Source organism: Arvicola amphibius, chromosome 9, assembly GCF_903992535.2.
Source record: "Arvicola amphibius chromosome 9, mArvAmp1.2, whole genome shotgun sequence".
NCBI classification, from domain to species: Eukaryota; Metazoa; Chordata; class Mammalia; order Rodentia; family Cricetidae; genus Arvicola; species Arvicola amphibius.
This window is the reverse complement of record NC_052055.2, coordinates 6,468,866-6,493,278: the sequence shown is the minus strand read 5'-3', so window position 1 is coordinate 6,493,278 and position 24,413 is coordinate 6,468,866. Positions and strand designations below refer to the sequence as shown.

General features: G+C 37.5%; 1 protein-coding gene across 1 annotated transcript in view; it reads right to left on the bottom strand.

The window, feature by feature from the left end:
* Zfpm2 (zinc finger protein, FOG family member 2) overlaps positions 1 to 24,413 on the bottom strand; it is a 495,880-nt gene that overhangs the window by 217,275 nt on the left and 254,192 nt on the right. Inside the window, exon 7 of the mRNA XM_042055712.1 lies at positions 185 to 303. Within this exon, the coding sequence (XP_041911646.1) occupies positions 185 to 303 (119 nt within the window). The remainder of the gene's footprint in view (positions 1 to 184; positions 304 to 24,413) is intronic.

Sequence of the window (24,413 nt, the reverse complement as noted above, 5' to 3'; positions counted from 1 at the left end):
TAGCCAACCATTTAGTATAAATAAGTTGTTTTTTTATTATTATTTTTATATTAGAGACAAACCATTGGTAAAATGTTTGGAACTCCATAAAACTGGCAAATAAAACCAAACTTTTTTATTTTCAATTTAGCAAGCAAACAAGCAGAGATAAAACCTGATAAAGAAGAGCCAAGCATCCACATACCAAGGAGTTATTATTCAGGTCCATTTTGCCAGCAAAGGGGCCCCAGGTTGTTCCCACTGGAAGTTGCTGCCGACTCTGAATTTTTCGTTCCCCGTCTCTCTGAAAGGTTTCCAGCTCGCCTGCAGAGGTGAGAACAGGGGACGTTAGAACACTCACATACACATCCTAGCAATAGCACCTGCTCTGCCTTTGCTCTCTACATCCGATGATTTCATGATTCATAGAGCGAAAATTAATTACATTTCCCTGAAAACCAACTGATCATTTAAAGAAAGAGTATTTGTTTTTATAACTGTATTCAAATTCATTCCAGTTTTTTCCCTACACTTTCCACACTCATTATCCACTGATATCATCCTTCAAAAGCAACATTTCCTTAAAAAGCATTGATTGAATGTTAAAATAGAGAGAAGACTTTGGAGAATAAGTGACAGGTAAAATTCTTGTATCTGCTCTTTTGAAGAAAAATTATCTAGAGGGCATCTAAAAACAGTTGACAATATTCTGGAATTATTAATAGTTTCAACAGATAAAATAGGTACAAATGCAATAAGGAATGGTGTTTCTTTTTCATAAAACCTGTTTTGGTATTTTTTCCCTTTTCAAATGCATATATGTTAGGACAATAAGTCAAAGTCTATGTTCTTTATATTTTGAAAATGTTGAAGGGAACCAAGATATAAAGATATTACATGCATTTCATGGGTTAGGAATTGACTGAATGAATACATGGTTAATAGATAAGTAACTATAAAAATAAATGAATAAAATCTAAACAAGGATCATGGCTTGAACATGGCTTAAGATGAACAGGAATTCTCATTCCAGAAGTAGAGGTTCAATCACTATTTTTACCCTCAAAGTACACTGTGTTATAAGCGGTTCAAATCTTTTAACATTTTAAAATATTATGTCATCAGTATCATTTCCTGCTTCCTGTTTGTATTTCCTTTTGGCCTGTTCAACAGCAGATTTAAGAATGAGGGATAGAGGGATTCTTAAATACAGAGATCTATCGATGGAAAGCCATGCAGACTGAAAAACAGGAATATTCAAGCTGGAACCCACTGCACTCTGAATATCTGTAGCAGGATCACGTTACAAAGTAGATTCCATCTTCAATTCTAAAAGGCAACCCCATCAAACCGAGCTCAGTGATATTTCTTCCCTGTTTCTTAATATTCATGTCTCCCTCTTTTAATTATTTAAATACTAGGCATGATCTTTTGTGTTCCAATTGTTGCTTGTTTTTTTTTTTTAAAAATCAAATGTATAAAAACCTTTTCAAAACTGAATTATCACACAAACCTAAAATGTTTCCATTATGAAATACAAAGTTACCTGCACCTCCAAAAGGATGTTCAGAATAATTCCACGTTCTAACCTTAGGGATTGAACTTACATAGCCTGCACTCCACTTACTCTCTCCCCTGGACATCAGTTTTAAAAGTGAAAGCATCAATCACATCAAGATAGACACATAGTCCTCAATGGTTTTCTTTTGTTGTTGTTGTTGTTTTTCCAGAGTAGAGCAGAAACCCATAATGCTCAGCAGCAAGGAAAGTGACTTCAAATATAGCTTCAGAAAAAGAATGACTTGATGGTAAATAACACCAGCGCTTACATGCTAAACTCTGAAGCTTACTAGGAATATGGGAGTAGGCTGGAGAACTGGCTCAGCAGTTCAGATCATTGACTATTCTTCCTGAGGACTCGGGTTCAATTCCTAGCACCCATATGGCAGCTCACAACTGTCTGTAACTCCAAAATTTGACATCACACAGCTACACATGCAGACAAAACACCAATGGACATAAAATAAAAATAAATTTTATGTATGCATTTTAAAAAATCAGACAGTGGTGGCACATGACTTTAATCCTAGCACTCTGGAAGCTTAGACAGGTGGGTCTCTGTGAGTTCGAGTCCAGCCTGCTCTACAGAGTGAGCTCCAAAGCTACAGAGAAACCCTGTCTCGAAAAAACAAAACAAAACAAAACAAAAAACAAAACAACAACAAAGGAAGTATAATTATGTTTCTCAGAAAATAGAATAACAAATTCATTTTCAAGCTTTTCCTCAGCTTTGATTAATACACTTGAATCAGCAGCCTTCCATGGAAAAATCTATCAAAGACAGAACAAAGGCAGCAACCTATTTTCAAGGCAAGAACCTTACCAATTAAGTCACAGCCCCCAGTTCCACAAGCAATCTATTTTAATACTAAAAAAATCAGTGTGAAAAATGTCTTTCAAATTATGTGTATCCATTTATTTATTCTTTGGAGATAACTTTTAAATTTACAAAGAAAATATCTAATTTCTCTCAGACAGAATTCTGAAAAATTTCATGTGTTTACATTTTAAACAATGCCCTCATCTAAATAATTAATTAAGAATTTTTTGTACATAAGGATTAGTTCCAAATAAATTTGCTTCTGTTTATACATTTATAAAAAGTCATGCCATTTTTTAATGTGACACCAGAGGAATCATGAAAATCTTTGAAAACCCCTTTAAAAAGTAATTCATCCTGTCTTTCTGCCTTTGACATATTTCATTTGTAAGGGGTTCAGCCGCAGTCAAATAGTGACTCTTATCTACACCTGTGGATTAACAATACAGACTGTCTTTTAATGGAATAAGAACTAGAAACTTAGGCTAGATCATAAAGTAATATCCAAATACCTCCTAAGTTGTCAGATGTCGCTGAATACATATTAAAATTTTAAGCAGACCAAAAATACACTGTGAGTTCTTAAACGCAACTATTACAAACCACCCAGTAACTATTCAAGCTCTCAACTCAATCTTTTCCATGCCATTAGACAACACCATTGTGACTGGCGTTAAAGAAGGCCAGTCTTCTTTTTTATGTACTAAGATGCTGTTTTGAAGCTTGGGGAAACTCTCTTCTGTTGCCAAAGTAGCTTAAAAATAAACCACTTATTTGCAACTGTGTTTATAAAAAGCCACAGCGAAGCACAAGATAGTAAAACGTATTTGGTATGAAGAAACAACAAAAATAAAATGTTGATCTTTGGAAATTATATTAACCTTGCAAGTTACTACAGAGATGGTATTATTTTAAACATTAACAGGCATTAGGTAAACTAATGCACTAAAACGAAGATTTTTTTAAAATCCCCAAACAGTCCAACAACAATCATTAAAAAGTCCCTCTAGAAGTAAGACTTATCACTCACTAATTTGTAAGGTGTTTTCCAACTCTGATGGCCCATGTTAACAGTTTCGTTCCCTGGCTTTATCTCGAAAGAGAGAAAGAACACTGGACTCCTGAGTGAAGATCCCAGTCTTAGAACCAGGTTACCCTAAAGTGGACAGTTCACTGGAGATGTAAAGCAAAGTTCCAATTCATGCCTAATCTGGGTCTCCCTGCTTTATGCCCCCATTCATCAACTCATTCATTCATGTATTACACAGATTCTGACCTGACATTTGCTAAGCTCTAGACAACAAGGAAGGCTCAAACATAAAGCAGCAAACAGCACAAGCCTGGGCCTGGAGTGTAGTAAGGTGATGAAGTCCATACGCCATGGATAGACAAAACGATAGAACCGAGTTGCTATTTATTTTTTAGGAGTTGGAAGGAAATTCCAAGAATGAAATTCAGGCTTAAATTTGCAAGCATGGACCTTGGTCCATGTGCCTTTGGAGAAGTCGAGGCACTGGGTAATGATTTGAGGAAGAAGGATCAAACAAATTCTGAAAATAATGAGGAGTGGCAAGGTGAGTTCCGCAAGTCTCTGGATCAAAGGGAATACTGTGGAATGGAAGACGTAAGGAGGGTCCATACTGAATAGTGAAAGAATAATGGGAACGCGATACCAGTCAGGGGAAGACACTTAACACTTCAAATTTCAGCTGTGGTAAATAAAAATAGGAATTGCCATAGCCAATTAATGCTATACAAAGTACATAACAGATATTTGGTACGTCACCAGATCTTTGCATCAAAGCATCCCAACGTCCACCAGAGTCTGTGGTCACAGCTCTGTCTCCTCTCTCCAAATCACTTCATATTTTCACGTACCTTCCTCTCCTTATCTACCAGATTTGCCTTTCTTATCAGCTCTGACTAAGTGACTGACCAGCTTCCATTGCAGGCTCCATCCCTGCCAGGATAAGCTTATTAAAATTCCACTATCACTAAGTCAGCCCTTTGTACAAGATCTTACAGTCACTCCCCTTTGACCTCTCAAAGCGGGGCATCTGTGCTGAGACCTCAGTCTCTCCAGGACACTGTCCGAGGCATCTGCCAAGTGATGGGTTCTGCTGCTCCGATGCCTTTGCTCCTTCCTTCTTCCTCATCTCCTCTTTAGTACCTATCCTGTTCTAAGAACTACTCCTGTTACCCAGGAAGCACCCACAGCACGTTTGTCTTCACAGACCCTATTAATAAAGTTGCATGATCAAGCACAAACATATTTTCCTTCCTGAAGTTTCCTTGAACTCGAGAACAAACTGATCATTCCCTCATATTCCTACTGCATTCAGAGTCCATTTAATTAGTGGTGGTTTCTCTTTCATGATTTCTTTTACCTCATGAGATATATCAACAACTAGATAAACAGTGTTTTAAAATGACTGTCTCTGGGTAGATAATGGTTTTGGTGTGTGGTCCTTACAAAATAGGAATTGAATAAAATTAATGATGTACAAACTTTCATAATATGTTAGGTGTTAATTTTAAGACATTAATGTTGATGTTAATATTGGAAAAAGATTGTCTTGGTGTGTCTTCTCTTTCTGTGACAACCTTCACACATTTCCTTTGAGCAGCCTCTCCTTGCTACTTCATCTGTGAAAGATAGAACTGGAAGAAAAATAAAGCCTTGATTTCCCTGCCCAGTTCACATTTTTTTTTGTAGCTAGTCTTCTAAATGAAGCCTTATTTCCAACATTCTGAGTAGGTTCACAGAGAATAGCTGAGACACTTAGGAAGGGCTAATCAATTTTGGGAAAAGATAATATTGTTAGTGCTGTGGGCTGTGGCTCTTATCTTCTTGATAATGCATACTTTTAAAAGTCTGTGATTCCTCAAAGACATATGATAGCTCCACTTAAAAAAAAAGAAGCTTAGTCAAACCACTACTAGACACCCCACAGCTTTAAAAATATCAACCCAGTTTTAGGCCTAAATAAACTAAATTGACTGATGGGGGGAAAATTTAAGCCACCAGAAATCTCCTCCACTCTTTTTCTGTGAAGGGGTTTTCAATATGTTTTTTTCCACTAAAACAGATTCCTTTATTTGCCTCTTTAGAAACAAAAGTCTATAAAAATAGCAGGGCACAAATAAAGAAAGCTGTGGGCCTTTTCACATCGCTGTCCACAATCAGCTGAATTCAGCTCCAACTCAATCCAGCACTAAGTTGGTAACATAAGCATATATGGCATTTTACTTAAAATCTCTTAACGGTGGGCTCCACTTTCATAAAGGATGAGGGTTCAAGCAAATGAGATGACAGAAAATGCTATTTCATTTGCTAAAAATAAACTCTGGATTGGTTTAAACTTAGCTTTAAATATATAACCAAATTTCAAAGCAGACCACATATGAATTGGTTTGAAATGTTTATCAGGCCTCACTAGAGCAGAAGGCTATAGCTTCAGAACCCATATTTATATTTTCTTCATGGTTGGAAAACATTATACATCATGGTATCAAACATGGACAGCCCCGAAGTCATGCTGAGTTCAAAAAGCGCTAAAAAAACTCGGAGACATTTTCAAAGTCAGCCAAGGTGGCCAAAGTATGGCAATGCTCTTTGCTATTTTATGGGTTAACCATTTGACAGCTGCCTGCCAAACACAGGAGAGGGTTAGACCATTTTCACTGTCGCCTGTCTGAGCAGCCAAACCACTGTCTTGACACTACGCCAGTTTCTGAGAGCGGTAATGACCACTGTCCCGTCCCCTCTTAGGACAAACAAACTCATTTCTTCTATGCGATATTGATGCATCCCTGAGCATTGTTTGACTCAGTAAATGATAGCTGTTGGGTGATGGCAACAAATTGCCATATAAGGATAGCTTTTCTAATTTTCTGTCTCAGTTTTTGAGTCATACCGTCACAACACCCACTAAACTACAGTTTTGAACATAAACTTGAAATACGACATTTCCTATTCAAGTGCTCCAGTCAAACCCTGATAAATCAGGCTGGCCAAGCAGTGATCTTATCCCTTCTGACTCTTTAATAAATCGAACCTTGTAAGCTCCTACTGTTGGAAGTTGTCACTAAATGAAATTGTGACCTTATCCGGCACATGAACTTATCCCCCTGACAACTACATTTATTGTGTGGATAAGAAAGGGAGAAACAAAGAAAAGAGGAATAAAGAAAAAAATGAGATATTTGATAATTCTGATCTTAGCCATATGTAACTCTAACAGATGGGATCTTTTTGATGTTCTATTAATGATTTGCCAAAGATGAGTCTACTTCAAGAAAAATGCTCACCCTATAAGTGCCCAGGCGCTGCAGATGGTAGGAAAAGCGCATGGGGAGGTACGAGGTGGCAGAAGCGAATCAGGAGCTATTAGTCGATCACAAAGAGCCCCGAATTAGCTTGTAATTACACGGGGAAGATAACACAATGGTGCCAGTGAAATTGAAGCATCCCTTTTTACAGGCTGCATTCGCTACCTGAAAACTCTGTAAAGACGCTGGCATTTTCGAAAGCCTACGGCAACTCAAAGGGCTGTGCTCCTCAATAATACAAAGCATTTCCTTGGGCTAAAGCTTCTAGAAAGTCATAGGAAGTTATCAACATGTACTGCATTGTTTAGGGAGTGAATTTACCCATGTATGCCATGACATGTTGTACCCGTTACAGACTTGGGTAATTTTCACCTTATTAGTTTGAATGGCCTTAAGGATTAATTCTAAAGCAAGGTTTCGATGGGAAGGTCCAGTGAAACCTACCACTTGTAATTATCATTTTTCTTGAAAAGGGGAAGAGATAAAATATGGGTATAGGAAATATTGTTGTTGGTAGTGATCTAATCCAGTGGTTCTCAACCTTCCCCATTAACACAGTTCCTAATGTGGTGACCTCCAACCACAAAATCATTTTTGTTGATACTTTGTAACAAATTCCACTGCTGGTATGAATCATAGTGTGTATATCCAATCACCCCTGTGAAAGGGTCTGTTGATCCCAAAGGGTTGTGCCCCACAGCTTGAGAACCGCTGATCTAGATTAACAGCTGCAGGTGTTTTTACAAACACCATGCTGTGAAATCACTAGAGAGAGTTCATCTACAAGTCTGTGCTGAGGGTTAGGTGGGGGGAAAATGGATTGTCCTATTTTGCTCTTCCTTCTATGATCTGTGCACACGAACAAAGGGATGGGCTAACATAGCTGTGGCAGGTGTCTGAAGCATGTGCTTGGCGTGCCTCGCCCGGGAAATACTTTGGAATAGTGAGTGGAAGCAGGAGCTGCTCTCCTTCCAGACTTCTCAGTTGTTGGAAGTAGGAAGGTAGTCAACAATCCTTTGCTTGGAAATCTGGCACAGTGGGCTTCCCTGCTGCCAGGAACCTGCCCTGACCTCCCAGACAACATTCCCAGTCAGAGGCCGACCTAATACCACTTCCTGATCCCCGTCTTGAGAAGCAGACGGAGGTTATGTTTGGGAGCCCTGTGCTTAACAGGAAGCAGGATGGAAGTACAGCAACCTGGCTGGTAGACACAGGAAGCAGTGGGGAGCAACACTCTCAGAGAAGCTGCAAGGGGACACAGAGGTCAGGATAGCAGGGGCTGTTAACAGAGTCTGATTTCTCCCAGAAGAGAAACTCCAAAGGAAATCTTGCAGAAACATCAGCCTTAGGTCCTGTCTGAGGCAAAGTGAAGAAGGAAGACTTTTAAAGCAATGTTTAAGAGAGTCAGCAAATCTGACTGACGGGTTATGACTGCGCACTTCAGTCAACCTCGCTTCTTTGTTTAGTTAGCGGGCAGTCTGTCTGACAACTCTTGTTTTCTCTCAGGCTGCTGTCGGGAGCCTGTAAGAAGTCGCTTCACTTACGTTAGGACTTACCACAAGTAGCACGTGTTTTTTTTTTTTTTTTCGGTAATGACCAAAATTGCCTATTGGTTCCATTACTAGATCTTATTTCTCCTGTAGCCCGTAGTAAGTCCAAACAGAGTATCTCTTCAGCATCATAACGTGGTTTAGATGGAGATAAAAAAAAAAAAAAAAAAAAAAAAAAAAAAAAAAAAAAAAAAAAAAGACTCACGCCGGCCTTTAATCCCAGCATTCGGGAGGCAGAGGCAGGCGGATCTCTGTGAGTTCGAGACCAGCCTGGTCTACAAGAGCTAGTTCCAGGACAGGCTCCAAAGCTACAGAGAAACCCTGTCTCGAAAAACCAAAAAAAAAAAAAAAGACTCACACTGACAAGACTGGACCAATAAACACTCTTAGGCATCAGTTGCAACAGGATGAGCTCTGCCTGGAAGGATGGAAGTGGGAGTGTGCAGACCTGGTGGGCTGCAATATGAGAGGACCAGAGGGAAGCAGAATGATTTGATGGACGAGTAACACCATGAGGGATCTACCTGAAGGTTTAGTCTGGTTGAGACAAGTAATAACTTACAGTGAAGTTCTTCCAGTCTACAACAGAGACGCACTGAAGAACAGACACTGGAGATTTTTGGATTTTGATTTGGAGAACACAGGTAACACATGTAGCCAGATTATTATTTTAAAGAGTTTGAGTAACAGATCCTAAACTACTAAAGATATAACATGCCATTGAAGAATACTGACCTTATGAGTTTTCGGATCAAGTCTCCCACTATTACCAGAACTCCACAAGTAATGTAATGGTTTGGGTATCCTTGTATGGACCTTTGGAAAATAATTCCCACATGGCAAAAATTACTAAATCATAATTATATCACTCAGCTCGCTTCCTGTGTGTGGTACCTCTGGAAAACCCAATACATATTTATTTGGTTTGACGATCCTTTAGTCCTGGGAAGATCTGATTTATGAAGAATCACGCTGACATTCAGTTGCTTATTGGGTATTGTATTATTAAAAGTAATCTTAATTTCACACAGTACCTGAAAAAATTTAATAGCTGCTAGTAAGGCATTCCCTTGTATTTCTGGAAACATGTATTCGTTTGTGTGCGTGTGTGTCTGTGTGTGTGTGTGTATGTGTGTGAGAGAGAGAGAGAGAAAGAGAGAGAGAGAGAGAGAGAGAGAGAGAGAGAGAGAAAGAGAATGAGAATTCTAAAGTCACATAAAAATGACAAGAAAAACTGGGACAAAGCCAGACTCCTCCATGCTACTTTGAGATTCTGATGGTCAGTTTGAAGGCTCCTCTATCTAGAATATTTCTTCGTAATGGTGAGCATCCTTGTCCTGTTAAATTCTCCCATCATTCTCTGAAACCCAATCACCACTGTATAATAAACCTTCCCTGATACACTCAGCCTCTTGGTCAAAAGTTCACAGGTCAAAAGTCTTTTAGCCTTTAAATACTTATATTATTTTCATTGTTTTTTCTGCTTTAGCCATGAGTCCGGACACCTCTTCAATGCTTTGTATCTGGTAGGTTATAGGTAGTACGCAGACAAATTGATATAAGTTCTACTATATTTATTGGGGTGTGGCTCAAACTAAGGTAAATTTGAATTGATGAGTGCAATTCTGGATTCCAACCCTAGCTTTCTAAGTCTCTCATACTTTATTATTTTTCTTAAAATAGTTGAAAGCTAGGCAGTGAGCTCGGGCTCACATCAGCATCCATTAGAACGGATCCAGGTAGAAGACTAGATGCCACTTGATTTGGAAGGCAGCATGTTTATACCTAAAGGACAGTCCTCAAGCAATGATAGGTAAGATTAAAAGTAAACCCTGGGCAGCTATTGCAGGAGAAAGAGTGGAAAACTTGTGTAGGCGTCGGCAGTCCAGAATAAAAACTTCTGCATTTCTGTCCCCAAATTTCCTGGAAGACGCACAAGTTTCAGTTAGTGGGGTTACACACCAAAGTGTATTCTTCAGAGGGGATGTTTTCTTGGGGTCGGACTATCTGTCTGTCCGTTGTTTCTTCCTATTATGCCCACCCCCATAGCTCACTCGACTGACCTGAAACTTACTATGAAGTCCATGTTAGTCTCAACTCATGGCAATATTCCCACCTCAGCCCTCCAGAGTGCTGGAATTACAGGCATGCAGTATCACACCCAGCAAAGCACTAAGTTATCAAGTAAACTAAATAGAAACTTAATTGATTTAGTATATCATGTTCTACCAGGAATTCTACGACTCTTTCTTCCCAATAATCCAGAATGCAGATGACAACTGAATATTTTTAGCCATGCTGATAGCAATTCCCCCAGAAACAACTATCAGATGTGAAATGTATACAGCTGTTTAAAGCTATGAAATCACTGTCCTTACCTCTTCTAATTTGTAAGTATGCTATGCTTTCTATAACACACTGTACATCTCCAATTACCAAGTACAAATATGCACAGTATATATGTTATGTCATTCTCTCTTTTCTAAAATTTGTTATTGTGGTCTTGACCTGACCACAAAGTCTCATGTATACGAGGCAAGTTCTCAACCACTGAGCTACGCACTCAACTCTAAATCTCATTCCTTTGTCTCTCCTTTTCTTTTTCTCCTACACTCATTGGTGTTGTGCCTCTCTAGTATTAAGGGCATATATATACTAGATTGTGAGGAAGTAAGAAATGAAGGAAGGAAGGCAAGAAAGCAAGCAGACAGGCAGATACTGCTCATGAACATAGCTTTGATAAATTCAACATCTGTTGCTTAGATACAAGGTTGGGTCATTTCCTGCACATACAAGGAGCTGTTGCTGAATCTGTCGTTTCTGAAGAGTGATCCAAAGCATAACATACACAGCATCCCATGATCTAAGTACACCATATATTAACTTCTACATGCAGAATTAATTTCAGTACTATTTTACTCACAAAAAACATTAAACTAACTTTTAGTTCAATAAACATTTACTCATGCAAAATTACATCTTAACCACTTTAAATACCAGATATAGTTTTGGATATTAGATGTAGAAACAAGAAGGTCCTACCAATCACTTCCATATGTTGTTTACTCTAATGGTGGTGAGATATTTGTTGCCTGGTGTAATGAGTTTAGGGTGAAGATATAATATAATTTCTCCAGGAATGGGATCTCAGAGGGAAGAGTAGCAAGCACCCAGATCAGGCTTTCCTTTTAAAAATCAGAAACGACCACTTTTTCTGATGTAGGTGTGTCTTCTATCTATCTGATGATTTCATTGGATAATTAATAAAGAAACTGCCTGGCCCATCTGATAGACCAGCCCTTAGGTGGGTGGAGTAGACAGAACAGGAAGAAGGAAGTGAGGTAGATGGCTCAGTCAGATGCCACGCCTCTCCTAAGTTAGTCAGACTGCCGTGCCTCTCCTCAGAGAGATGCCAGATGCGATGAAGCCAGCCACCAGGTCAGATGTGCTGAATCTTTCCCGGTAAGACACCATTCGTGGTGTTACAAAGATTATTAGATATGGGTTAGTCAAGATGTGAGTAAGAGGCTGGAAATAATGAGCCAGGCAGTATTTAAAAGAATACAATTTGTGTGTTGTTATTTCAGGGCATAAGCTAGCAGGTGGCCCGGAGCCAGGCAGGATGAAAAGCAGGCCTGCCCACAGCCCCTCACTACATTTTTCAAATGTACACAATACAGTGCTGAAACGGGCATGGGAAGGCATTTGTTATGTTATCCATAAAGTTATTGAAAGGCAGAGGTTCACAGATTATGAAAACCTTACTTTAAGATAAAATGATTGCCAAGTGAGACAGAACAAATGGCTGGCAATTATTAAAACTGTTTTTTATTTTTTATTTAAATAACATTTTTTTTCATTTATTTTACATACTGAGCAGTTTCCCCTTCCTCTGCTTCTCTGTCCCCTCTCCTTTCCCCTCTATCCCCTCCCATCTGCTCCCCCTCCATCTCCATTCAGAAAGGAGCAGGCCTCCCAGGGGCTTCACAAAGCATGGCACATCAACTTGAGGCAGGACGGAGCTCCTCCCCTAATGTCCAAGCAGGGCTGAGTAATCCAGCATGGGGAACAGGTTACCAAGCAGGTTACCAAGTGCCAGGGAGAGGTCCTGCTCTCAGAAGCCTTACTAGTTAAGATTGGAAGAGTGACTACAGGTAAGTGTCTGTTGTTCTGTAAAGATATTATCCTTAAACAAAATAGTGTTTTTGAAACATGATAAAATTATTTTATAAGCTGCTTTCAAATACTGCACTTGATATAACTATTCCTGGTATTTGAAATTTTATTTTGCTACTTTTCAGTAATTTCACAAGAGATGATGTAATAATCCTGGAAACGCTCTACCATGTGGTAAGATCAATTAAAAACACATATATGTAAGTTTATCTATTGAGACATTAAGCCTCAGAAGACTTTGGAATAACGTTGAGACTGTTACAGACAATGAGACCTTTAAATGAGACATCACCCACATAGGCTGATGTAGTTGAACACTTGGTCTCCAGTTGGGGTTGCTGTTTGGGGAGATTATGGAATTTTTGGGAGGTGCGTCTCTGTGGGAAGAAGTGTAGAAGAATTTCACTAGATGCAGGTTTTTAGGATTCACAGCCTTACCCCACATCCTGCTCTTTCTCTGCTTCCTGTGAGTAGATAATATGTGATCTGTTGGCTTTGTGATGCTCCTGCCCTGCTGTGCCATCTCACTGTGGACCCCAGCCTCAAGAGCCATACGCCTGAGGAAGCTCTTTCACTCTTAAGTTGCTTTTGGTATTTTGTCTGAATTACAGAGAGGTGACTCACACATTCACCACGAACAGCCATTTACTTTACCACTTATTTCTGAGCAGTCAGCATAAGAGCATATAAGTGAAGAACTTGCTATGCTACTGGACATACAGAAGATACTCAGCAGAGCTTACAAATTTTATCTCGACACCTTGCAGTAATTACACAAAATAAAAAGAAGCATATGGATGCAACTTCTTCTCATTTAATCTTTACTCTTGATCACAGTAACTGGGCAAACTAGTATTTGAGCCATTTTTACTGCACAGGGATAAAGGAACATAACAAATAATTCTGAAATCTAAAGGAAGCAGGAATAGGTCCTGGGGCTGACTCTACCCACATAGGTATTGCAGAGATTCAATTCACAGCAACCCTCTGCTGGTATTTCTTCCTTGCCTCGTAGCTGAGCCAAGCAAAGGTGGGTAACTGTGAAGGTCAACATCAAAGATGGGTCATCCACTCTGTTTCTAGATAATCAGGATTAACTGCTCCACTGACCTTATCCTGACATTATAGAGTTCCAGAGGGGAGAAAATGAGGAATATGTGTACACATTAGTCAAAGGTTAGTTTAAAGTTGATCTTTACTATATAAAACAATAGGAAACAGTCAGCCCAGCTGGCTATTATTTCATAGTTTCTCTCCAAGTGTTCCCAACAATAAACTAAAAATATAACTTAAAGCCTTAGGTAAGTACACATAATAGATAAGATGTTGCGTTTGAGCCCTTGATCACTAAGGTCTAGCTGTCAGAGTAGACTCAGGGAGACTGTCTGGGAAATAAACTAGGATCCATGGCAAACCACTTAGATGACAGCAAAGGAATCTTGCCATCATGATATATATTTCTCAGTTGCTGACACTAATCATCTTACTTTTCCGTTATTTAATGTAATGCACATTGACCTTCTCAAATTTATTTATCTAAGGTAATGCATATGTCACCCTTTTCTGTATCAATAGAACTCAGATTCAAATTAACACAACTAAATATGATATGAGATAGAAGAATTGATCAAGATTCAAATATAGGAGCAGCCATCTATATACCTAAGTCATGATAATGAGGATGGAGGTAAAGTCATAACTGTTGATTTGCTGAGTGGCATTTATTAACAATGTAAAGGATAACTACGCTGTAAAGTCAAAGAAATCCCAACTGCTTAATCTGGAAATGTTCAGTAATCAAAATATAAAATAAATATTTGCACCATTTCTTTAAAAAAATTAATGACTGTATAATCCTTTTCCACAAGGATATATCAAGATTAAAGTTTGTTTCTTAGCCAGAATTCTGTAGATGAGACATATTGTTAACATTGTACTGATATCTTTGTTCAATTTAAAAATCTAAGCTAACCTGAGCAATACATCAGTGCAGGAAGAGCAGCATCTTTCTAAAGTACAATGCAGCATATATATATTCTCAAGGTTAGGAAGTGAGCAGAACAAGGTTGAGAGTGATTGTATTTACTCTCACTTTTGCTAACCCATAACAGCTCAAGAAAGACTGTGTTTCCCTAGGTCAGCTTCATAAAGCAACCATGTGGCATTCAGGTCTGACTAAACTCACTACACTTAATAAACAAGTATACAACAATTATCACTTCCACATCGGAACTTACAATGATGTGTTTGGGAGATCATTTTCCTTAAGCAAATTTTCTCAAATGATGAAAATTGAAACAATGCTCTGATCCATATTTGTGCCTATTATGAAGCCACAATTACTATGTGGAGCCCTATACCCCCTTTGCTCCAGAACCTGGGCATATATTATATATATATATATATATATATATATATATATATATACATACATATATATAAAATTATAATTATATAACATAACCTATATATAGCTTTAACTCTGTTACATGAAATATAATAAAACTGGTAAAATCAGAGCTGAAGATTGAAACAGGAGCTAGAAGCAAAATAATCTTATAATAAGCCATATTGGAAATGAGACTACTTAATAGAATAAATTCTAAAGCACTTAAGAGAAATTAATTTGCATACACACAATGCAATTACAAGAGAAGAAGAGACCAGCATCATTAGAGCAGGTTGAAAGAAGACTCCAATTACAAATCACAGCAATCCCCACTTGACCTCCCTTAGAGTATTGTTTGCCATAAATGTGATCTACTGTTTCGATTGAAATTGGTAAAGTTTTGTCTAGCACTCAATCAAAAACTCACCATGTCCCAAATAGCTCAGTCCCTGTGATTTTCCTGGCTCCACTTTTTAGGAAATTTAGTTTAGAACAACTTATTTTAATCAGTTTTTTTTCTACTTGCGGAACCTCAAGTATCTAGGTTTAATAACTTGATAAAAAAAAGTAGTGGAAATAGACCCAGAAAAAGGAGATTGAAAAGGAGAGTCTTACAAAACACTTTTCAATAGCCATCGTCTTAAGATTTTTCACATTCCACATGCTCCATTACACAAGATTCCACTGGAGAACATCCATGTTGCAGCATGTATGTGCATGCAGGGCTGTGTGCTCTGGACAGCCATCAATGTTGAAGACTTGTTATCTGGTTCCAGGTATATACTCCATGAAGAAAGAGCTAATGTACAACCATTATTCTTCTAAGGACTAATACTCGATCTGGACAAAAATATGGATTCAATTTTTAAATTTATATATGCAGAGGAAGATGGGGAAGAAGGAGAGGAGAGGAGGTGGGGAGAGAAAAACAAAGGTAAACAGGCTGGAGAGAGGAATGAGGACATTTCGCTAAATATGTGAAGAGAATTCAGTTATAAAAGCATAAGGCACTGATGAGACACTGGCAATGAGTCTGATGACATAGTTCCATCCCTGGTGCCCACACTGGAGAGCTTACTTCTGCAATTTGTCCTCTGACTTCCACACACATGCCATAGGTTCGCTCACAAGCAACCTGAACACTTAATAAATAACTAAAAATGTGATTTAAAATTATGTATAGCACAAGGTGAACACAGATGTCATAAACTAAGAAGGGTATGCAAAACTTGAAACATGATCATCTAAAGCATCTTTGTGGTCTTCTAGAGATTTCATTTCTCCCAAATGGCAGAATACAGGGATGACATTTAAAAAAAATGGTAATGAACTGCTGTCATGTTTTATGAAGTCGTGATTCTGTGTGACAATTTTAGATCATGGGAAGGTAGAATGGAAGAACCCAGACATTTTATTTCTCTTCTCTAGAAGGAAATGGAGCTGAGTTCTTCAGAAAATTTAAGTTTCAAGAGTTGTCTCTTAACTTCTAGAGTAGTACCTTAGAACATTTTATTGATCCAGTTATGATGGCACATGCCTGAAGTCCCAGCACTCAGGAAGTGAAGCCAGGAGGATCAGAAGATCAAGAGCAGGCTCTTTAACTACACTCAGTATGTAGCTTGAGGCTTGATTTGAATGAAATTGCCCTTTGAACATTTGTTCATTTCAATGGATATATAGCAAGTATATATATATATATATATATATATATATATATATATGACACTAAAAATTACTAAACAAAACATCTAGCTTCCTAGGTATCTTACTAGTTCTGAAAAGTTGTATCTATACACACACATACACACACACATATTATTTAAATAGAAAAAATCAGAATGAAATAAGTGGGTCATTTTGATGTCAATACCCTAGTTGGAAATATTATTATATAGTTTTAAAAAGTGACAGTGATGGAGGAATTTGAGCAAAATATATGAGGACTCTTTCTGGGTCGTATTTACAAGTGTATGTGAATTGGCAATTATTTTAATTAATATTTTAGTTGAGATATGAAGTCATCAGGTCTGGGCCTGCAATTCCATTGGTAGAGTACTTGCCCAGTGTGTGGGAGGCCTGTGGATTAACTACCAAGCCCCACATAAAATCTACACCACATAAAAGCAAGGGTGGTAATGCATGATTGTGGATTTGGATGCTGAAGGAACAAAAGTCTGAAGTTATTCTCAGTTACACCAAAATTTGGAGCCTAAATAAGTACATAAGGCCTTTTTTCAAAAATTAAAAAGTTTATTAATTAATAAGCCTGAAATATCTCATATGGTGGCAATTTATAATTACAAAACATTCAGTTTTGTAATTTTATTACTATTATTCATAGAATTATAAAACATAGCTAGAATTTAACCATCACACTGTAGATAATATAATCAATAACCAATGAAAATATTAAGTCTATCTCTTCAGTGTTATAGAAATGTGGGGAAAGAAATTACCTTGGCTCCCCAAGTGTGTAGGTCTCTAATTAAAGACTTTTAAATGAACAGATTTCTTTTCATTTTATTTGTAGAATTTCAACTCTAGCATTTTGCTCACGACCAACAAATACAAATTAATTAGGGCAGCTGACAGACAATAATCACTTTGTAAAGGAGAATAACTTGCTACATGAATACTAAATAGTAAGGGAGTCCTCCTTTGGAGTTTGTGTTAATTTCTTATGAATATAAAAAGAACAATTTATCTTGGTTTTTCACATTTTGCTAATTTTCAATATACATAGACTTATCAATTGACACTCATCATTAGTCCTAAGCTTAGTTTATATTTTGGAAAAATACTTGTCTATGCTTAAAAATAGCAGTTTATAAAAACGGAAGGTGATCTGAAATGCCGTTTGCTATCCATTTGGTCACCTGAATGTACTTGTTGTAAAATAGGCTAGATCCCATCGTAGATATTACAATATTGTAAAATACAAGAACTACACCTCGGAAGTCGATTTAATCTGCGATACTGTTTTAAATGGAAATGTACTCCAGTGCAGATATTGCTCCCTAGAGAAAGATGCTAAAATTTCCACTTAATTGCTTGGTGTGGGTAGGGCTTAGGTGTGCACATAGAAGTGACTTAAATTTAATTGCTTATTTTCAGTTTCCTCAGAAAGCACTGCCTTTAAGCAAGATGCAAATGTATTTATATGGGTATGCTCATCTAAAAGTGTTCAAAAAGAGATGTTTCTTCCAGTTCACAGATTCCTCTTTGATCTAGGATTTTCCATGATCACCCACTTACAATCAGATATATGGAATTGAAAGATAACATATTCGTTAGATGGACATGGATTCGAGGTTCACTTCTACTAAGTAGCAACAATGTGACAGTAAGAGAGTTAAATACCTTACATTTGAATTTCTTGTTTCTATTAATTGGAGAAATAATTCTTATATAATATATCCTTGTAATAATTAAATAATGCAATATTTAACATAATATGAATGTTGGGTCTAACATACACAAACATGTGAAAAAAAAGAATATCCTACTAAGCATAATCCTAAGTCTTCATATGGTTCTCTAGAGTGGAAATAACAGATTTCTTTCCTACCCATCCTTCTTAACAACTTAGCACCCAGTTGTTTAATTTTGTGATATGGTCTAGTGTTTTAACCCCAAGGAAGAAAAATGTTGAATTTACCAGTCATTCTCATATAGCAAAACTATGTAAACTGGCAGCTACTTAAAACAGATTCAATCGTGTAATGGTACCATCGGGCAACGCTATACAACATGAAGGATTTGGGGCAGAAACATCCCCTCAGGTTTCATGATGAGGCATGAAACAAAGGCGAAAATAATTCCAATTGCATTTTTGTGGATGTAGGGTGCTGCTGACTTCCATTGTGTTTATAATTCACTGTGAAGATATTAGGAAACTCGACACCAAAGACCTATAGAAGCAAAGAGAAGCTAACCCGCTGAAAAGAGTTCTCAGTGTGTTGTAACCATGGTTAGAAAAGGCATTAGCTTGTGTGTTCCTTAAGTAGCCAGACTTCCTCTCAGCTTGGCAAAAATGCTTAAGAGAGTCAGCAAAGAGAAGAGAGATTGATTTTGGCTCATGATCTTAGAGGTTTCAGTTCACGGTTGACTGTTCCTTTGCTATAGGCTTTAGGGCAAAACCATCATGGACGAAGCAATTGATGAGGAAAACCGCTTACCCAGTGGTTTGGACTTCAGAACCCACCTAAATTCTGGGTGGACATGGAGTCCCTCTGGAACTCCAGCTTGGAAAAGAGGAGATGGGATCCCCAGAGCAAATGTGTATCAAGACTAGCAGATTTTAGAACTCTGAGTTTATTGAGAACTCCTGCCTCAATAAATAAGGTGAAGGAAAGATAGAAGTTACTTCCAAACTTCAGGTGTCCATATGTAAAGGTATGAATACATATGTACCTACGGAGAGGTCTACCCACACTCATGTAGAAGATGGATATATGCATGCAACTTAAAAATAGAAAAAATGTAAATCTCATATTTTTAGAGAAAGTGCATTTCATTTAGTTCTGGATGACTAATCTAAAATGTAATTAGTTGATTACACAGGAGTCACTAATGTGCCATACTCTACAGCTAACACTTTGTGGTAACTATTACGAGCCACTGACTCTATCATCTAGGTGTTAAAAAAAATCAGACCATGCCAAGTTATTTTTATTGAGCAAATGAGAAGACTAAGGGTTGGTGGGAACACACTATTTCACAAGACCCTTAACAACCTGCACAGAGACAGTAATAACTGTATTCACAGTTACATGTTTTCATATGAATGTACCCTACAATGCAAAAAATAATCTTTCATTTTGAAATGGAAGTAAAAGTTAGACACAAAGTAACTAGAAAAAGAGACAGAAGATGAGCAATTTGAGAAGACAAGGGAGAGAGAAAGAATCTAACAAGCAGGCAGATTTAAAGTGTGACTTAAAACTTTTTTAAAATGCTAAGGAAAAGTTAATATAACAAATAATTATTTCCAAATCACTCATTAAAATATGTGCTGCAGATTGTTTCTCTTTTAAAATGGCTTCAAGGCAAAACTCCTCAGGCTGTTTGAGGAAATACAGAGTAACATAATAAATAAATGGCCAGCCAAGAAATGCAGAAAAGGAGTTATAAATTTTCTTCAAGGTACAGTGAAAGATTTAACACTTGTAAAATGATACAACCATCCCATGATCTTACTGTACTGATATTGGTCAACTTTCTGGTAAGGGTCCATTGAGTACCTCTAACACCAACATAATTATAACTTTGCCATAAAAAAGAGGTACATAATAAATCCAGGGCTCTTTCCTCCAGCCTCAGAAAGGTGCATGTAAATTGTTGGAGGTCATTTTTATGGGTTCGTTTACAATCTATCATAGGCATGACTACACATAAAAACTGTCCCGTAGACAATAAATATGTCTCAGGCAAGGCCTTCCTCTTATCCACAGAGAGCAGTCACTGCAAGGGAGCTATGACTTCACTGTGCACTGAAGCACTGTGCACTCCAAGAAGAGAGGATAGAACTAGAGAGATTTTTGGAGTGATGTTTAGTCAAACCAAATTTTCATAGATGGTTGGAATTGATGCTTGCTTACAGGAAGAACAGGGCCTCTGTCTCTGTTCATTCTGCAATGTGTCTATACACAGCAAGTTCCTTCAAAATCCATATTCCTTTTTCTGCACGGAATTAAACAATTTCATAAAACCAATTCAAGTATGTAACCACCATGTTACGGAGTTCAAGCAAACATCACTTATCCACCACGGCAGTAAAGAATGTGGACATTTTATGAACCATAGAAGTTGAATCAAACTGATTGAGCAGTTCGTGAATCTTAAACTATCTTGCTTTGCAGTGTAGTTGAGACTGGGGAAACACTTTTTTATAAATACTGCTTATTTTGTCCACCACTTATTAGGTCTAATTTCTTAATTAATTGATGTCATTTGTTTGCTTTACTTTCTCTTTCTCATAAAACATTTTACTATATGATTTTTTAAATTGTGTAAAGATTTCTTTGAATGTTGTGTACCAGTGACTGCCATATAGTTTCTATTAGTAATACCTTTCCTAGAGTAAACGCCATTATTTTTAGTGTGAAATACTTTATATGAAAGCTTTGATTTTTCTTTTCCGTTAAGTTTCGAAGTCAGCAGTGTTTAACTCTTAGGCAGTCTGGTGAACAGGGGCGTCTAACTACTCAAAACTGTTTAACCAAGAAGTAGGTCCTGGCTAGCCCGAAACATCTTAGTTCAAGATGTTTAACAGTGTGTGCTTTCGTTTTTGTTCACTCGAACCATGGTCATTCATGGTCATTTAAATCAAACACAGGGTGCTGCACAGGCTCACGAGTGCCCAGCTATACCCTGACTGTTCTCATTTTCTCTTAACAGATGATCAAATTTCCAATGCCTTCCTTCACCTTTGGGAAAAACACACACTATATCCAAACCACAGTAGCTAGGAAAATAGTCCTGGAATAGAATTATGAAACAAAAAAGTGCAAAAGCCAGAAAAAAATTTGAACCGTTGTGTTATTGTAATTAAAAAAATTGAGCCTAAGTCTTTAAAAACCGATGATAAAACAAGATTGAACCGCTGAAACTTACAATGATTTAAGGTACTTTAAAAGAGATGGGGACAATAACTCAACAGTGTCCAAAACTTGACTTCCAGCACCATTGGTGTGCAAAAAAAAAAAAAAATGTGTTCTTATTCTATTGAAACAAAAGAAACAGGAAGAAATCAAGCTAAGGTGTAATAATCTATGAAGGGTTTGCTAGGCATTTGGGGAATTTAGTTCTTTTTATCTTCAAGATAAGCATACCATGTGGACATCATCACACCCAACTACATTTGAAGAAAGCAAGCTTTGGGGAAAGTGATATACTTGCTTGAAATGGTAAGAAGCCATGACTTACCTTTTTAAGGGGTATGCATTTGCCATTGCTCTCAGACCCACTCAGAACTCAACATATTTATTTGCTGCACTGTTTACATAAGGAAGGGGTGACTTGTTCATGACCACACGTGTTCTTTCAACATATAAGCTCAGAAAACAGATATTTCCAGAATGCAATGCCATTATTTTAGCTTTCATTTTACATAAAGTAACAGGCAAGCCATGCCTCCTTTGGGAATGGAAGTTACCAAAAATGAATACATATTGCAGTAGACTAATTAGTGAGTTAGATCTATGCAATAAAAGAATTGGTAACTGGCCTCTCACTGGAAAAGAAATAAAGATTAAAACCAAAGTAAAGACAAAAATGACTAAATTATCATGGATATCAACCATGGTAAGAGTTGAACTATAATATTTTACAGTCTTGAAATTAAGATTTTGGTAGGTTTTCATATTTAAAGTTGCAGGGATTTAGTACAGTTGCTGGGCCATGACAGTGTGATCCAATGTATCAAAAGAAATAGAATGAAATAAACTCCAGTGATCACTGCCAGCAAGGCGACTTTAGGGACTTATGAATAGGCTCTACTATTAAATCTAGGAAATACAACTATCACAAAGTAGCTACAGAAATACTTACTCTGGACACACTGAGCACAAACAAGATGCTTTCTTTCACTTGGTCAGACTTTTCATCTGACCGTTGGGAGATACCTATACTGTTGGACTCATCCCAACACTCTCCCACAGTTTCCAAAGGAGGCTATGGTCACACTGTCCTGTTCTGATACCAACGCTTCTCTGGCCACCCCCATGTTTTAATCGAGTCTCCCTAGCACTAATCATGCTCATGGTATGTGATCTTCTGGCTTTCTTGTTCAGTGTTCACAACTGCACACAGCACTTAAAGCCAACAATATGTCTAGTGTTCATAAATGTGTCTTCCTGAGCCATCTTGAGGAATTTTCATTGTTTGCAACATGGACAGAGACCCCTTATCTTGGTGTAAATAAGATTAGTTCCTAACAGAAATCTGTTTTCTTTATGAATACTATGAAAGGGCCCCCGACCTTCAACTTGAGGAGTACAGCATTAAAAAAAAAAAAAAAAAAGATAAAATTCCACAGTAAACTGTGAAAAATTGAAAGACGATGTGGGGGAGGACAGAAACCTGGCAAACACCGAAACTTGCTTATAAATGACCTCTTTTCAAATAATCAGCAACATCCTCCCAGTCATTTTACCCTGAGACCAAAGGAAACTAGGGCTATGGATAAAATTAACATAAAAATCAAAATAACTCTATTCATTTTGAAATAGTACAGCTAACGTGGTAATATTCTCAATGTGACCCCAAAGTCAGACTGAATTTAGAAATGTACACAAGTCATGGCATTCTGTCCTTTAAACTTATATACATTAATATGTAAGCTAATCAAAATCTACAAATGCATTATTCTTAAACTATTATATGATTTCAAGCTGTATCATTGTTTTAAATCAAACCAGTGATCATTAAAACTTTGAAATATTCTTTAATTCGTTGACACTCAGAGATCCTTACAAGACCTATTGCTTCCTTAGACAAGTTTCCATGGCCAATTAAAATATTCAAACAACCCTGTGCAGAGCCTCGTAGTACTAAAGTCTTTAGTATACATTTATTCAGCAAGATGAAACTCTTAAATCTGGAAGTCATTGGAAATGAAAAGTTAGAAATAATGGCACCAAGTGGCCATTTGTGGATGGGAAATCTGTGAGTACAGTTCTCCAACATTCTGATAGCCAGACAGCAGACTCCACTTAGCCTCCCCTGAAGCCAAGCTTCTGAAGCCAGCTTAGAGGCTGTAGTCATCAGGTGGAGAAAGACGCTATAATTCTCAGAGGACTTCCCTGTCCTCAGCCTGAAACTGACTTCACAATTTCTTTAAAATGATAAAAAAGGGGCCCAGAAAAGTCAAAGAGAACGACATTTATCCAGACAACCCAAGATGGAGATTCACACAGAGGTTAGTTTGTTTCCAAAGCAAACAAAATATTCAATTTATGTGATGGAGTAGAAGCTGAAACTGTGTTTATTATGCGTAATATGGGTGTGGGCTTTGAAGCATGGACTCAACAGTCTTACCCTCTGCTGTCTGGGTTTTGCTGAGGCTGTCATAATTCACCTCCAGGATTAAGTTAATTTGGAGTCATTGGCTCCCAAGAGCCAATAGAACTACCTAAAGTAGCATGAGAAAGAAGTGTGGACATGTTACCACTGTGATTCTGTATGTAAACTACTACAGAAATACAAAATAACTTGGGGAAACACTGTCCTTGTTTTACGAATTATGAGGATCTATGGAAATCTGGATCCTAACAAAAAGTAATTTATTTAATAGGAAGGAGGCCAATAACAAAGTCACTTGGAATTTCCAGTCTATTTATTTCCCAATGATATTTTCATATGTTTGATTCAGGGCCTCCGATTTGAACATTATGGTAAGAGCCAATTGCCATATCTTAAGAGATACACTCTGTAATAAAAGAAAGCCATTTTATGACCAAAATGTAACTCCTCTCTCAAAATCTACTGTGTCTATAGACAGAGCTTTCTTTGGTCATTTGGATGAAGGCACCCTCCTTTAATCCCTGCAATCTTTTCTCCACACCAGCCAAAGCCATTTGTAAATTGTAAATATTGTCTACTCCTC